General features: G+C 39.2%; 1 protein-coding gene across 2 annotated transcripts; it reads right to left on the bottom strand.

The window, feature by feature from the left end:
* Nucleotides 1-462: 462 nt before the first annotated feature.
* LOC125378553 (cell wall protein DAN4-like) lies at nt 463-14,768 on the bottom strand. Of its 2 annotated transcripts, XM_048393978.1 has the most exons (5): nt 12,533-14,768; nt 8,280-8,373; nt 1,916-2,482; nt 1,353-1,442; nt 463-949 (listed from the first exon to the last, which is right to left on the bottom strand). In XM_048393978.1, the coding sequence occupies exons 1-5, from the start codon at nt 12,812-12,814 to the stop codon at nt 936-938; spliced, it is 1,047 nt and encodes a 348-aa protein (XP_048249935.1). In that variant the 5' UTR covers nt 12,815-14,768; the 3' UTR covers nt 463-935. The 2 variants fall into 2 exon arrangements, with proteins under 2 accessions (XP_048249935.1, XP_048249934.1); XM_048393977.1 differs by having other exon boundaries at nt 463-1,442.
* Nucleotides 14,769-15,565: the final 797 nt, after the last annotated feature.

Genomic DNA, 15,565 nt, shown 5'->3' with positions numbered 1-15,565 from the left:
CTATTTATTCATTTGTTTTCCCACAAACCTTTTAGTTGTTGATATTTTTTAGACATATCAATCCAAGTAATGTTGTTATACATTATTCTACAATGAAAACAAAATTCTGAATAGCAAACCGCAGTATATGATGTTGCTTGCTACAAAATATTTGAACAATAAATGTTGTACGATATACTTACATTGTCCTGTTGATATATCCGTGTTTTAACAATATTTATAGTGTTCAAACATGTCTAAATCTGTTTCAGAGGTTGGTGTATTGTACAACGTAATGAGCGAAGCCTCCTCTATGGTGACCAATCTCACAGCAGGTTACGTATTTCTTCAAATAATAACATGTTGGTCACAGATCTAACCTGACGTAATACATGTATGTTAAAGCAAAGCATTTGAATTCATTGCATAAAAGAAAGCAATCACGAATGTCTGCAACTGTTTTATTAATCTAAAAAGCTCAGACATATTGATGAAAGTCACAGTACATTACTTTACAGAGAGGTACATTCTCATATTCATATGGCTTATGGGGAGACGCTGGAAATCGGCTTCACATTTAGGGAGTCGAACCCGGGTCTTGAACGCAACGACTGAACCCTTTACCAACCAGGCTACCCCATGGCCCTAGTTAGTGATTAAGTGACACCATCACTTTAGAGATTCCAGCTTCTAACTTGTCCCCAGCAACCTTTACTGGTTACAAGAGGCGATTAAATTGGTTGAGTGGTCAAACTGGTTGATTTGGTTGATTGTGTGTCAACGTGCCACGACATGGTTGCACCATTGCTCACCACAAGGGTTAGCTGGACAAGGTTTTAAAAAAGATTGGATTATATAACTAGAACATTGCAGAATGTGGCGTTTCATAACTGACAGTCAACCCCGTCTCGGGAACACACCGCTTTGGCTCATCAAATCTCCAGTCACATTTCCTTTTATTCAGTTACACCTGTAAATGCCAATTATATGTGGGTGTATTTGAATCTGTATCTATCAGATGAATTGAGTCCTTCAAGCACGGAGAATGTTGGTGGCTAAAATTGTTTCCAAAAATACAGGAAGTTATTCTCTTGGCACAAGCACAATTTCCAATTTTGAGTTGATACTGATGTATTCTCGCGCTTGCAAAGCCTGCCACTATCTAGTGTACTTTGATTTTACATCCTTGTAGGTAGGTTATTTTTGGATGAAGACACGGTGTTTGCCTTGGTGCTGTGATATAGCTGTGAGTTTAATACTGCAGCATAACTAGAATTAGAGCATCTAACTGCATGTTGGGGATGGTGGAAAATTACATAACTTGCTATTATCATCCCACACTGTACCTGGCGGGCAGGTTTTTGGAAACATACCGTTAACTGAACACACCACATATTCATCGCATCCTCCTGAGCAGGAGTGAAAGCTCCCGATGAGATCAACACACTCCGACACACATGAATCTGAAACAATACAGTATCTACATGTATTTTCACTCTGAATATAAATGTTATTCCACATTATCAGACATATTTAGTCATGTATATCTGCATATAACATGTGTTATTCGCTGAATTCATTTCTGATCTATTAAGGTCAAATGGAAAGTTGCTACACACTAGTGTTGAAAGTGCTATCCTAACAAGAAATGTCACGTACAGACCTTATAGTAATGACTCAACATGTGATGTTTGCAAGAAGTGAAAATTATAATTCATTTGTCATCTGGATATATGTTACTAATACGATCTAATCATAACAATGAAATCCAAATATGGATATACTTAGAACCTTAGAATTCGGAATACCTTATTTCAAAAACGTTTATGATTATTTCAACTAAATCAATAAATGATTCAATATCTTTTACAAATAATGAAAATAAATTTACAAATCTAAAAACATATATCAGTAATCAACGACTTGAAATGCTTACTTGTTTCAGTAGTAGTCGAGGCAGTCATTACAGTGGTAGGTGCTGCAGTAGTCGTTACAGTGGTGGGTGCTGCAGTAGTTGTTACAGTGGTGGGTGATGCAGTAGTCGTTACAGTGGTAGGTGCTGCAGTAGTCGTTACAGTGGTAGTTGCTGCAGTAGTCGTTACAGTGGTAGTTGCAGTAGTTGTTACAGTGGCAGGTGCTGCAGTAGTCGTTACAGTGGTGGGTGCTGCAGTAGTCGTTACAGTGGTAGTTGCTGCAGTAGTTGTTACAGTGGTAGTTGCTGCAGTAGTTGACACAGTGGTAGTTGCAGTAGTTGTTGCCGTCGTTTGTTCTGCAGTAGTCGTAACAGTGGTGGTTGCTGCAGTAGTCGTTAAAGTGGTAGGTGCTGCAGTAGTTGTTACAGTGGTAGGTGCTGCAGTAGTTGTCACAGTGGTAGGTGCTGCAGTAGTTGTTACAGTCGAAGTTGCTGCAGTAGTTGTTGCAATGGTTGGTGGTGCATCTGTTGTTACCGTCGTAGGTACTGCGTCAGGTGTTGTTGAAGCAGATGGTATATCAGTAGATAGTGCTGATGTAAGTACAGAAACAGAATCAGATTCAAGTTGCTTTCATTTCAGTATTGACAGTGTATGTATGCCCCATGTTATCAAACAGGGACTGATCAAAGCTGATGAGAAAAATGAAAAGTGTGTTGAGTACCATTTATGGACACTATTGCAGAGCGACTTTAGCGTCCCTTACAGGGTGGGTGAGGTCACGTATCACATTGTGAACGTGTTAGTGTTTGTGTTCTGTCAAAACAAAAGCTAAACACAAAATTAATCACTTTCCTTTTCCAATAATTGTAACAGCGTCCTTAACATGTTTAAATCACAATCACATCAGAGCAAGTTAAGGTTCCAGACATGTTTGGCATCTAATCATGTTTAGGCCAAATGTGTTACAATTATGGACCATTATGTGCTTAGCTTGGAGTTTTAGGATCTAAGCATATGTTTTCAATCAAAAACTGTGTGTCAGTGAAACTAATAACGGTTTCAATTGATCAAGGAGTCAAATAAACCAATATAAGCATACTATTACATTCTTCATGCCGATCTACATGATTTTATTATTCTGTTTTACAAACACCAAATGAACACAAACAATAAACGACAATGGCAATGTGTCTATTAAAGTATCTACTAGAAGGGAGATAATTCGCTGAATGCCACCATTGGATATCAATACCACCTTTTATGCTTCACCGCGTCAGTTAAACAACTCAGATCAGGATGTCAGATGTGCTGACAGTGTGCTTCTTTCCGTTAGGGACTCTCCCGGAATGAGCTCCAGGCCATACCTACATGTAGCACTGCATAATAGGTCTCAGTAAATCCAGAATTAGCCATTGCTCTTGATGATAGTGTTTTTTACTTCTCGTGTAAGCAAAACCTCTAACTATATCCATTTCTTCAGATACAGGTCTGGTGTGCAAAATGTATTATTACTGAGTGTTACACAGATGCAAAGTTACTGACTCGACCTGAACCCCATCATCAAAATAAACGAGCTAAATTGTGATATGAGCAGCAGAATATCCACTCGAATCATGCATTACAAAGACCACATATAATTAATTACCATATCTTGATGATTATCATGACGACCGTCATTGAAACAATATTGCTGTATTCCAGAATATTACAAATGTCATTGTCCACACAGAACTCAATGCCGAATTAATGTGTTCTCATAATGTTTGGGAATCTAAACGTGTTTAGAACATAGGTAGGTTGTGTTTAGTTTAATGTAATTGGTACTGGTACCATTTCACGTGGTTAAGTTCTAAACACATTTCGATTGAATAACAAAACAAATTCATTTCTGTTGGGATTGAAACACATGTCAACGAGTTCATAAGTAGTGAGTGAGAGAGTGAGTTGTGTTTAACGCCGCTTTTAACAGTATACCAGTTATATCACGGCGTGTCGGCTTAATGTGGGAGGGAAGCCCAACAGGATGCAGGTCTCAGACGTTTACCAATTCGGTGAAACCCACGAGCACGGGGGTATAGGCACAAAGTTAGAAACATAATCGGGGCGAACGGGGATTCGAACCCACAATCATAGGTTTCTGGCGTGCCCAAGGGACGCAACTCTGTACAGCGAATCGCGTCGCCTTGGACGACTGGGCCATCCGTGCCCCCAGTTCATAAGTAAACATGTCTTGCATGTGTTTAATGCCATGTGTACAAGATAATACATGTGGAGTAGACGTTTCACAATTCAAATGTACATCCCAAATTTGAGTATTTCCGGACCAATATATAAAGTAAAGGGAGACATCATCTGTGAGTGACATGTTGTGCAAACGCTTCTCTGTTACGAAACATATTGACCTGGACTCGTAAATGCCCTCGACTGACATCTCCAACAATGCTTCGGGAGTCATTTAAAACACAAGTGTGGCCATACAACCAGTAACAAACAATGACAATTGTGGATAATAATCTTTTTGTCAAGATAACGCGACAGGTTTCTTCAAGGCCTTTTCAGAACAAAAGTATCCGAGTCGGGACTTACTGACTGCCGACAATGTAGTTATGTACACTAATGACTCGAAGTTCATTCCCCTTACACGCATGGGCACCTTACACGTTACGCAACCCGTGTGCACCCCGTTGGTCACTGGTGTGGAACCCGTCCGCCGCGCGTTTAACGCGGGTGAGCACCTCGTTCGTCACTCGTGTGCAACGCGAGACTCACTCATTAGATTGGGAACAAACGTTTGACCAAAGGAAGACCCATGTTAAATTGAACTTGGTGGTGGTAACAAGGAGAGACATCCTGACCAAAAATGCTGATACACATGTTATTTTTTGTACTTGCTGATGTCTCATTTTTAGATGTGTGGTTTTGTAGGAAAATATGAGTATTGGTGTGGCTTCTACATGATGTTTTGCGATGGTGTCAAGAGAATACACGATCCTAGTTAATGCCATTCAAATGGGTTGTTTTTTTATTTGACATTAAATGTGTGTAGTACGACTTTCAGTGTTTATGAGGCTTGGCGGGGCATTGTTTTATTGGACCCTAATTACTTTATGACGCTGGAAAAGTGAAGCATTTAGTTAATGAGAGTAGGTTATATCATGGAAGATACACTTGAGGGAGAGGGTTCTACTAATTACCCTACCACAGGAAGAGACCTGTAGATAAGATGACCGTTGCATAATGGCCGTCAGGAGAGATAAACATTGAGCTAAAGCACTTTTGTTTTCACGCGTTGTTGAATAGTTTCCCAGCGCTACTGTCAATTTATCTTCTACTTGATCCTTGATACATCATTTTGGCATTAACAATATATTATTTTCAACGTACATTATTAGTTTTCTAGTCATATGTTTTTGAATATTTGTCAAGTCTGTTTAGCTAACAAGCAATAATGGTAATATATATGGTGGCATGTAAATATAAAACGTCTGACGTAAAACGTAGTAAGTACAATAGTAAATACAAATATTCAAATCACATAACAATACAATTATAACAAGATACATAAGTAATTCTAAAACCTGTGTTCCACATTCAACATGAGCTGTCCAACTTTTAAAATACCAATGTAACCTTCTGTAGCAGGAACATGAGCTGTCCCACTTTTAAACTACCAATGTAAGCTACTGTAGCAGGAACATGAGCTTTCCCACTTTTAAAATACCAATGTAAGCTACTGTAGCAGGAACATGAGCTTTCCCAATTTTAAAATACCAATGTAAGCTACTGTGGCAGGAACATAAGCTTATCAATTTTAAAATACTAATGTAAGCTACTGTGGCAGGAACATGAGCTTATCAATTTTAAAATACTAATGTAAGCTACTGTGGCAGGAACATGAGCTGTATCAATTTTAAAATACTAATGTAAGCTTCTGTAGCAGGAACATGAGCTGTTCCACTTTTAAAATACTAATGTAAGCTACTGTAGCAGGAACATGAGCTGTCCGACTTTTAGAATACTAATGTAAGCTACTGTAGCAGTAACATGAGCTGTTCCACTTTTAAAATACTAATGTAAGCTACTGTAGCAGGAACATGAGCTGTATCAGTTTTAAAATACTAATGTCAGCTTCTGTAGCAGGAACATGAGCTTTCCCACATTTAAAATACTAATGTAAGCTACTGTAGCAGGAACATGAGCTTTCCCACTTTTAAAATACTAATGTCAGCTACTGTAGCAGGAACATGTGCTGTATCAGTTTTAAAATACTAATGTAAGCTACTGTAGCAGGAACATGAGCTTTCCCACTTTTAAAATACTAATGTAAGCTACTGTAGCAGGAACATGAGCTGTCCCACTTTTAAAATAATAATGTAAGCTACTGTAGCAGGAGCATGTGCTGTATCAGTTTAAAAATACTAATGTAAGCTACTGTAGCAGGAACATGAGCTTTCCCACTTTTAAAATACCAATGTAAGCTACTGTAGCAGGAACATGAACTGTCCCACTTTTAAAATACTAATGTAAGCTACTGTAGCAGAAACATGAGCTGTATTAATTTTAAAATACTAATGTCAGCTACTGTAGCAGGAACATGAGCTTTCCAACTTTTAAAATACTTATGTAAGCTACTGTGGCAGGAACATGGGCTGTATCAATTTTAAAATACTAATGTAAGCTTCTGTAGCAGAAACATGAGCTTTCCCACTTTTAAAATACTAAGGTAAGCTTCCGTAGCAGAAACATGAGCTTTTCTACTTTTAAAATACTAATGTCAGCTACTTTAGCAGAAACATGAGCTTTCCCACTTTTAAAATACTAAGGTAAGCTTCCGTAGCAGAAACATGAGCTTTTCTACTTTTAAAATACTAATGTCAGCTACTTTAGCAGAAACATGAGCTTTCCCACTTTTAAAATACTAAGGTAAGCTTCCGTAGCAGAAACATGAGCTTTTCTACTTTTAAAATACTAATGTCAGCTACTTTAGCAGGAACATGAGCTATCCCACTTTTAAAATACTAATGTCAGCTACTTTAGCAGGAACATGAGCTATCCCACTTTTAAAATACTAATGTCAGCTACTTTAGCAGGAACATGAGCTGTCCCACTTTTAAAATACTAATGTCAGCTACTTTAGCAGGAACATGAGCTATCCCACTTTTAAAATACTAATGTAAGCTACTGTAGCAGGAACATGAGCTGTCCCACTTTTAAAATACTAATGTTAGCTACTGTAGCAGTAACATGAGCTATCCCACTTTTAAAATACTAATGTCAGCTACTTTAGCAGGAACATGAGCTGTCCCAATTTTAAAATACTAATGTCAGCTACTGTGGCAGGAACATGGGCTGTATCAATTTTAAAATACTAATGTCAGCTACTGTAGCAGGAACATGAGCTGTCCCAATTTTAAAATACTAATGTCAGCTACTGTGGCAGGAACATGGGCTGTATCAATTTTAAAATACTAATGTCAGCTACTGTGGCAGGAACATGAGCTGTCCCAATTTTAAAATACTAATGTCAGCTACTGTAGCAGGAACATGAGCTTTCCAACTTTTAAAATACTTATGTAAGCTACTGTGGCAGGAACATGGGCTGTATCAATTTTAAAATACTAATGTAAGCTTCTGTAGCAGAAACATGAGCTTTCCCACTTTTAAAATACTAAGGTAAGCTTCCGTAGCAGAAACATGAGCTTTTCTACTTTTAAAATACTAATGTCAGCTACTTTAGCAGAAACATGAGCTTTCCCACTTTTAAAATACTAATGTTAGCTACTGTAGCAGTAACATGAGCTATCCCACTTTTAAAATACTAATGTCAGCTACTTTAGCAGGAACATGAGCTGTCCCAATTTTAAAATACTAATGTCAGCTACTTTAGCAGGAACATGAGCTGTCCCACTTTTAAAATACTAATGTCAGCTACTGTGGCAGGAACATGGGCTGTATCAATACTAATGTCAGCTACTGTAGCAGGAACATGAGCTATCCCACTTTTAAAATACTAATGTAAGCTACTGTAGCAGGAACATGAGCTATCCCACTTTTAAAATACTAATGTAAGCTACTGTAGCAGGAACATGAGCAAGTTACCACAGGTAGCTTGGACACTATCTCAAGTGGATGAGTGTGTGTGGGTAAGTAGTGCATGATGGTTTAATGGTCCGGGATGCTGAAAGGAACTTAAGACTGTAGTACTATACATAATGTTTGTATTATTCGAAGAATAGAGATAAACGTATTGTGAATATTTTGAAGTATACTACAATTTAATGCCTCTTTATTATACATGCACCATGCCAGAGTAAATTTATTAGTATTAAACAAATGAAAATGAACCTAAAACCTATTTTCAAATAGGTATCTATCTAACTGTCTTACCTCCGTACAGACACAAGAAGCTCGTGGCTGCCTCAGTTGGCACACACACCTCATCTACAGGACATGGTCGACTCGCGCAGGGGTGGTCAAAATTCTGCAAAAAATGTTTTCAGTAATCAGATGTAATAGAAAATATAAGGTTAGTCCCAGATGTGGCTTCTTAGAAACGGCTCCACCCCCATAGTTTTAACATAACTTTTATAACGTCAAAGCGCCTTGATGCTTGCGTCACTGTGCTCTAACTATAATGGGCAAAACTATTTGTATATACACTACACATGTGGACAGAGTAAATGTTATTTCTTAGGTATTATCCTACAAATAATATTACCCCGGAAAGTGCATTTTTTTAAATCTTACGTAGCTTTACATCATCGCATTGATTCGGAAAAACGCAACCAGTGCTTTTATAAAAGGGTCATGGTGCTGCACGCACTGAAAGTGCAGCAGCACTATACACGGTATTAAAGTGCAGGGTTTTTGATTGCCTGGCATCTGCGTTAATCGAACAATGACAGTTCAACAAGATTAGAAGAAGTGCAAAGAAACACCCTCATAGGTTTCTTGCAGGCGGAGGAATCCCGATCAGCTGTAGGTTTTCAATGTAGTGCCCAGAACCACAACAAGGTTATAGGATCGGTTTTAACAGCGTGGGCTAACACGTGATCGGCCTAGGTCGGGACGACCAAGGATAACCGTCCCCGCCCAAGATCGCTTCATCCGACCACAGCCACCTCAACCGCATCGCAGATACCTGGACTGCGCAGAATAATCTCCACCCAAACCGTACGAAACCGTCTAATAGCAGTAGGTCTACGAGCAAGACGTCCTGTTTGACGCATCATATTGAGTCGACAACATCGTCAACGACGATTGCATTGGTGTCGTCAACGCAGGGTATGGCCTTAACTGCGATGAAGAGATGTCTGGTCCAGCGACGAATGAAGATTTCTCCTCTGTTGAGGGGATAGAAGAGCACTGGTCTACAGATATCGTGGAGAATGTTACGGCGGAAACTGCGTACAGGAAGGAGACAGGTTTGGTAGGGGTAGCCTTTTGATGTGGGCGCCTATCTCTCATCATGGCAGAACAGATTTGGTCCATTTGCAGGCCAATCTGACGGCTAAACGATACATAAACGAATATTCCTACCACACGTCCTCTCAATAGCAGACAATGGCAACGGTGTATTCAAGCGGGACAACGCTTGACCGCATCACAAGAGCCTGTGCACACAACAACAACGTTGATGGTTTCCCCTCCCTCCAGATCCCCGGATTTGAACTCGATAGAGAACCTGTGGGATGAATCGGATAGACGGCTACACCGACGTCAACCACAACCCCAGACGTTGCAGCAGTTGGTTTTTGAGTTGCAGGCCGAGTGGGCTACCATTCCCCAGGATGTGATTCGCATACTCGTCTCTTTCATGGGCAGGAGATGTCAGGCCACTATCGATTCCAACGGGGCACATACGCTTATTGGTAGTTGCTTACCTTCATCGTGTACTTTTCCGATGTGCATTGTACGGTTTATATCTGTATAAACCTCACACAAATCTAGCTTTGCGTTGCTGTTTTTAAGAGTATATTGAACTGATAAGCTTTTAGCCTTTACTGTTTTGTTTCGGCATGCTTTCCATCTAACTTTAACAGAAATAAATGTGTCGTTAAGTGTACATGCCGATACGAATGTTCTGAGTGGTTTTGCTTGCACGCACACATATGCACGTTGTTTTCCTCATGTGCTTTGAGTACTGCTGAGACTGCTATATTGTTTATCTGCCGTTAAATGCCTCGTGTTTGGAAACACTCAATATCTTTTATAAAAAAAACAACATTTAAATTAGTATCCAGCCTGTTTTCATTTTTTTAAGAATCTAATGATGTTATGAGTGCTTATGCAAAATAGACATTGATACCCGTATTTTGTTAGTAAATATAAAAGCGTGCATGACTTGAACATCCGTGTGTTCTTTTATGATTAAGAAATACTGTGCATCAAGAATCCAAATAGCAGGCTAACTGTCTTTCTCTTGAACGTGTGGTTTTATTTGAATGAAATTATAGAGGTAATCGTTCGTTATCTGTTCATCTTTTGAGCAAAACAAAAGAGAAGAACTCAATTTAAAAATCTATATCAATATATTATATAAAATATATGGTACTCACATGTACATAAATATGCTCTCTGACTCATAGCATTTATTCACCTGATGAAGGAGTAAGCATGTACTCCGAAACGTGTCTCGTCATAATAAAGAAGTTGACATCCATTAAATCTCTTCCTCATATTGAATGATAGATCATCACAAAATACTATTTGACAGGATTTCAACTGATTTGTAGTAGAGTCATACAGCTTTATCTGTAAATGAGAAGATGGATAAATAAACTATTGCTTTGAAAAGTTATCTGTAATTTGTATTTGTTTGTTTTATGTTAAAAAGATACATATTATTTACTGTGTTAATACCATACAGCACTTCAAGTTTTAGAATGTAATTTACTCAGCACTTGGAAAATGGGGAGATGATACTTACTTACCCCCCACATCAAATGTTGTCGCATGAGTTTGGGTATCAGAGCATAACATTACAGCATTGCTTCACAGAAGATCGATCGGAATACATGATCATGAAATGCACTTCTTTCGTTGCACTTAAGTGAAGTGTCCAAGTTCAGCGAGTGCTGTGATGTTAAGTGCCAATTCAGATATTTTTTGGTCAAAATTTCTGAGTGACAATTTACAATAATCTATACCCCTACAGGACTTGTTTTGTGTCATTACATGTTTCATAGATGTAGGTGCAATAGGAAGCATCTGTTTGATATTCCGGAAATATTTATTGACGTGACATCGAATAGATATGTTTGTTTATTGTTTGACACCGCACACAGCAATATCGCAGGTATATGACGTTAGGATATCAATAGTTGAGTCTGGACAAGACAACCCAGTGATTGACATCATGAGCATCGATCCACGCAAATGGGATACATCTTGGATGCTGCAGTATTTTGTAACAATGATGGCCTCTCTTGCCCCAAAATGAAGTTTATTTTTAGTTTCACTCATTAAGTGTTAATGCTTCCTATTCTCACGAGTCTTCAATTTCGTACATGACCATTTTCTTTCCATAGTATCCACATCCACATTGCCTCTACTGTACCATGCGAGACCTCGAACATATAATGTATAATAAGACTGAAAGGTCTAACGTATACCCGGCTTGCTGTGTTCGGCCCCAAACTGAACAGACCAGCGTATGCGCTATTTCTGGACGTCTACATTCCTCCAGTCATATTCGAGGTTGAAATGGAAAGATATATGACCGACACTCACCATGGTTGATATTCACAGAAATGAGAAACTTTTTCAATCTTGTGTTCAACGTCTAAACATATTCATTGTGTGTCATTCAGATGTGTTTTCTGTGGTACAAAAGAAAGACATAACCCGTCATCCAAGGCCCGTATACAAAGGGGTAATAATATCATGACACCCGTGCAAATATGTACCTTGAACAACGACTATGGGTATTGTGGTCCAAAAGGTGTTCATGGTTTTCTATAATAATAGTTTATAATTATAATGACAAACCCCTTTCCAAATCCAATAAAAATATCATGAGCATGTGATGGCACCAGGTGTAAAGACATACCGAAATTAACTTGGAAATGAGGTCCTTGTTGCCAGACGGTAGAGTCATTGCTATTGTGACTCCGAGTTGTTTTAGGTTGATGAACCGTTATGATATATGGATTTATTAATATTAACTTTCTTATCTCTGTGGTTGCAGAGTAAAAATGCGTTTGCTCTAACATTAAAGGGCGTGTGCATATAAAAGGTCGTAGCATTATCACATAAAACTACCCACGGAAAACATTAAAATGTACAGGTGGACATTGTGATAATTGTTTGCAATGTATCCTCATGTCAGTCGTAAGAGGCGACTAACGGGATCGGGTGGTCAGGCTCGCTGACTTGGTTGATGCATGTCATCGATCCCAATTGCGTGGATCAATGCTCATAATATAAATCACTGGATTTTCTGGTCAAGACTGGATTATTTACAGACCGCCGTCATATAGCTGGACTATTTCTGAGTGCGGCGTAAAACAACAAACAAACAAAATCATTTCAGTATCAGGGCATTGTACTGACAGACTGACACCACTCCCGCCAATGGAGTTTGTAGCAACTGAGAAACAAGGGTACATCTAACTGATAGATAACAGGAAGTCACATACCAGTCCAAGTGGAGCCAAGGCGTCCGAGTATACATGATGCTGGCTGACAGAGAAGGAGCCAGGTGAGGTGTTCCTGGTGTCTCTGCTGAGCTGACACAAGGCTGTCCCTGTAGCAAACGTGGAGGACCTGCACGGAGTGGAGTACCAACACAGAGACTGACACAATGTGAAGCTGGGGACGCGAGTCTCTTTGAAAACACCAGACACGAGTTGTCCAGAGATGATATTCTGTCCATGTCCTTGAGCGACCGTCACCAGCATGCACGGAATCATCAGTAACATGTTCAACGCCCTACTCAATGTGCAATAGGAAGAGGTATTAGAGCAGTAGGAAGAGGTATTAGAGCAACAGGAAGAGGTATTAGAGCAATAGGAGGGGGTATAAGGGCAATAGAAGATGTATTAGAGCAATAGGAAGAGGTATTAGAGCAATAGGAAGCGGTATTAGATCAATAGGAAGAGGTATTAGAGCAATAAGAATAGGTATCAGAGCAATAGGAAGAGGTACTAGAGAAATAGGAAGAGGAATTAGATCAATAGGAAGAGGTATTAGAGCAATAGGAAGAGGTATTAGAGCAATAGGAAGAGGTATTAGAGCAATAGGAAGAGGTATTAGATCAATAGGAAGAGGTATTAGAGCAATAAGAAGAGGTATCAGAGCAATAAGAAGAGATACTAGAGAAATAGGAAGAGGAATTAGATCAATAGGAAGAGGTATAAGAGCAATAGGAAGAGGTATTAGAGCAATAGGAAGAGGTATTAGAGCAATAGGAAGAGGTGTCAGAGTCAACTGCGATTGTTCCCGTCAATATCAGTCAGAACCGTCGGTGACAGTTGATGCCAAGAAGAAACTGAGCAAATCAATTATTGCTCTTTGTGGAATACTTCAGTTAATCCTGCCTGCCAACCAGCATATGAGAGATGCTAGTGGCTCAGTTATTTAAGTTGTGTGTTTACTGATTTTGATTAACACAATAATCAATATACCTTCCTGTGTAGTAAGCTGGGACCACGCATAGCTATAACAATGACGTAAGGTACTCAATTACAGGCATGTTGTTACATTGTTTGTAGTCACTTTGTAGTTCTCCACTTTACATCTTCTACCAGTATCAGTATAGTATATCCTCAGTGCTATTCTGTGTATACACCACTAGACAACCACGAGCAAATACCTTTAATTGTTCATGTTTCTGTTCATGAAACAACACGTGGTACACATCTACTAACTGTGCCGTGACTTCCCTCCAACAATAAGCTGCGATTCCTTAGAGGGAACGTGGTACAACAGCGAGGTCAACACCGTGAATATTCTTTTTTTACTTTGTACAGCTTCCTTTGATACACTGTGATCTAAACAACAACAAAACGGAAACATGTTTTACGGACCATTTAATATTCGGGGATGAGTTGCTTGATTGTTGTTTTTGAGAAAGAATTACGTTTTTCAGTTAATACTTCATCAAGGCAATCAGTTTTAATTGGTTTGTCTCAAAGCAAACAAGCAAACAAACAAACAATTCATCCCCGAGTAATAATTGTTTTCGCACACCTCAGTGGTCATGAACGCTCGTCTTCAGATCGCAGTACCGCCTGCATGGTCTAGTGGTAGAGCGTCCGACCGGCGTGCGCAAACGACGTTAAAATAAAGTACTTGTTGTTACCCTGTCATTGCCGCTCGGCATTAAGGGGCTAAAAGAAGGACTGTTTTGCTCAGAGTCAGTATAATGTGTCTGAGTAAAATATTCATGTTAAACTGCATGGTATCTTAGTGGGCTAGCATTATAAAATCGGCATGACATGTGAGATTTTATACTTGCTACGGAACCTGGCAGCAGCCAAACATTCGGTACCATTAACTGTGTTCTTATAACACAATTAGGAGGCAGTATTTCAGTTGTCTACAACGTACATGGCCCGGTACAGATCTGTCTGAGAGACATGTACATGATCATCATACATGGAATTAACACTCAGTTATTCAACATGTACCGGTCCGAAATGACTGTCGGGAGATTGAAGACTGTTAAACACTTGCTGTTTATGGATCGGTTTTCCCACAACACTGAAATAGTTATGCCAGGATATACATAGTACACCTATATTGTTCCCATCAACGTATTGCAACATAGCTTTACTGAATGCTTCATACACCATCACGTAACTTGTTTGATAGGCATTACTTAGAAGTTGGCGGATGACAAGATAGACGCAATTTTATGGATAACAACTTCTTTAATACTGTAAAAAGCGACGTTTCGGTAAAGATCCTTATACCGTTGTCAAGCAAGACTGAATGAGGGACATAGTGCAGAATATATATAGCAAGTGGAGGATTAACATTAGAGGATTAACAGTAACAACAAGGGCATACATGAGTGGGATAACAAGAGCCAACGGCAGGAACACATCTACACCCCAAGGTTAAAGGTGTAGTCTACAAAATTGACTGCAACTGCGGGCAATCTTACGTAGGTGAAACATCCCGCCCAATCAACACTAGAATCAAAGAGCATAAAACCTCCACCATCAAATCCGACAGCAAATCACCCCACCCACCTCGGCATTTATTCCAAATTTAAAAATTCCAAAAATTCAATATAATTAAGGAACCCCTAAAAGCCCCCTCTTGGGTTGCACACACCACTTTCACCCTTTTTGGAATACACTAAATGGTCTGGCCAGGCCCGTGTGCGATATACGCTACAGTCGGAAAGCGCACGTTAAATCTTCTATATCAGTCAGTCAGTCAGTCCCTCATTCAGTCTTGCTTGACAACGGTATAAGGATCTATACCGAAACGTCGCTTTTTACAGTATTAAAGAAGTTGTTATCCATAAAATTGTGTCTATATTGTCACCATCACGTAGTCAGCAAGGATAAGCTATATGGGTAAACTGCTTCATTACAATTAGGAGCGACTTTTCTGTGAAGGTTCAAACACCGTTATCAAGCAAATGTTTGAACCTGCACCGAATGGATATTGCTGAGTGCGACGTTAAACAATAAACAAAAAAACCAAAACAAACACTT

Source organism: Haliotis rufescens, unplaced genomic scaffold, assembly GCF_023055435.1.
Source record: "Haliotis rufescens isolate VD_foot unplaced genomic scaffold, xgHalRufe1.0.p SCAF_125, whole genome shotgun sequence".
Taxonomy (NCBI): Eukaryota; Metazoa; Mollusca; class Gastropoda; order Lepetellida; family Haliotidae; genus Haliotis; species Haliotis rufescens.
The sequence above is the reverse complement of the archived record's forward strand: the minus strand, read 5'-3'. Positions and strand labels throughout refer to the sequence as shown.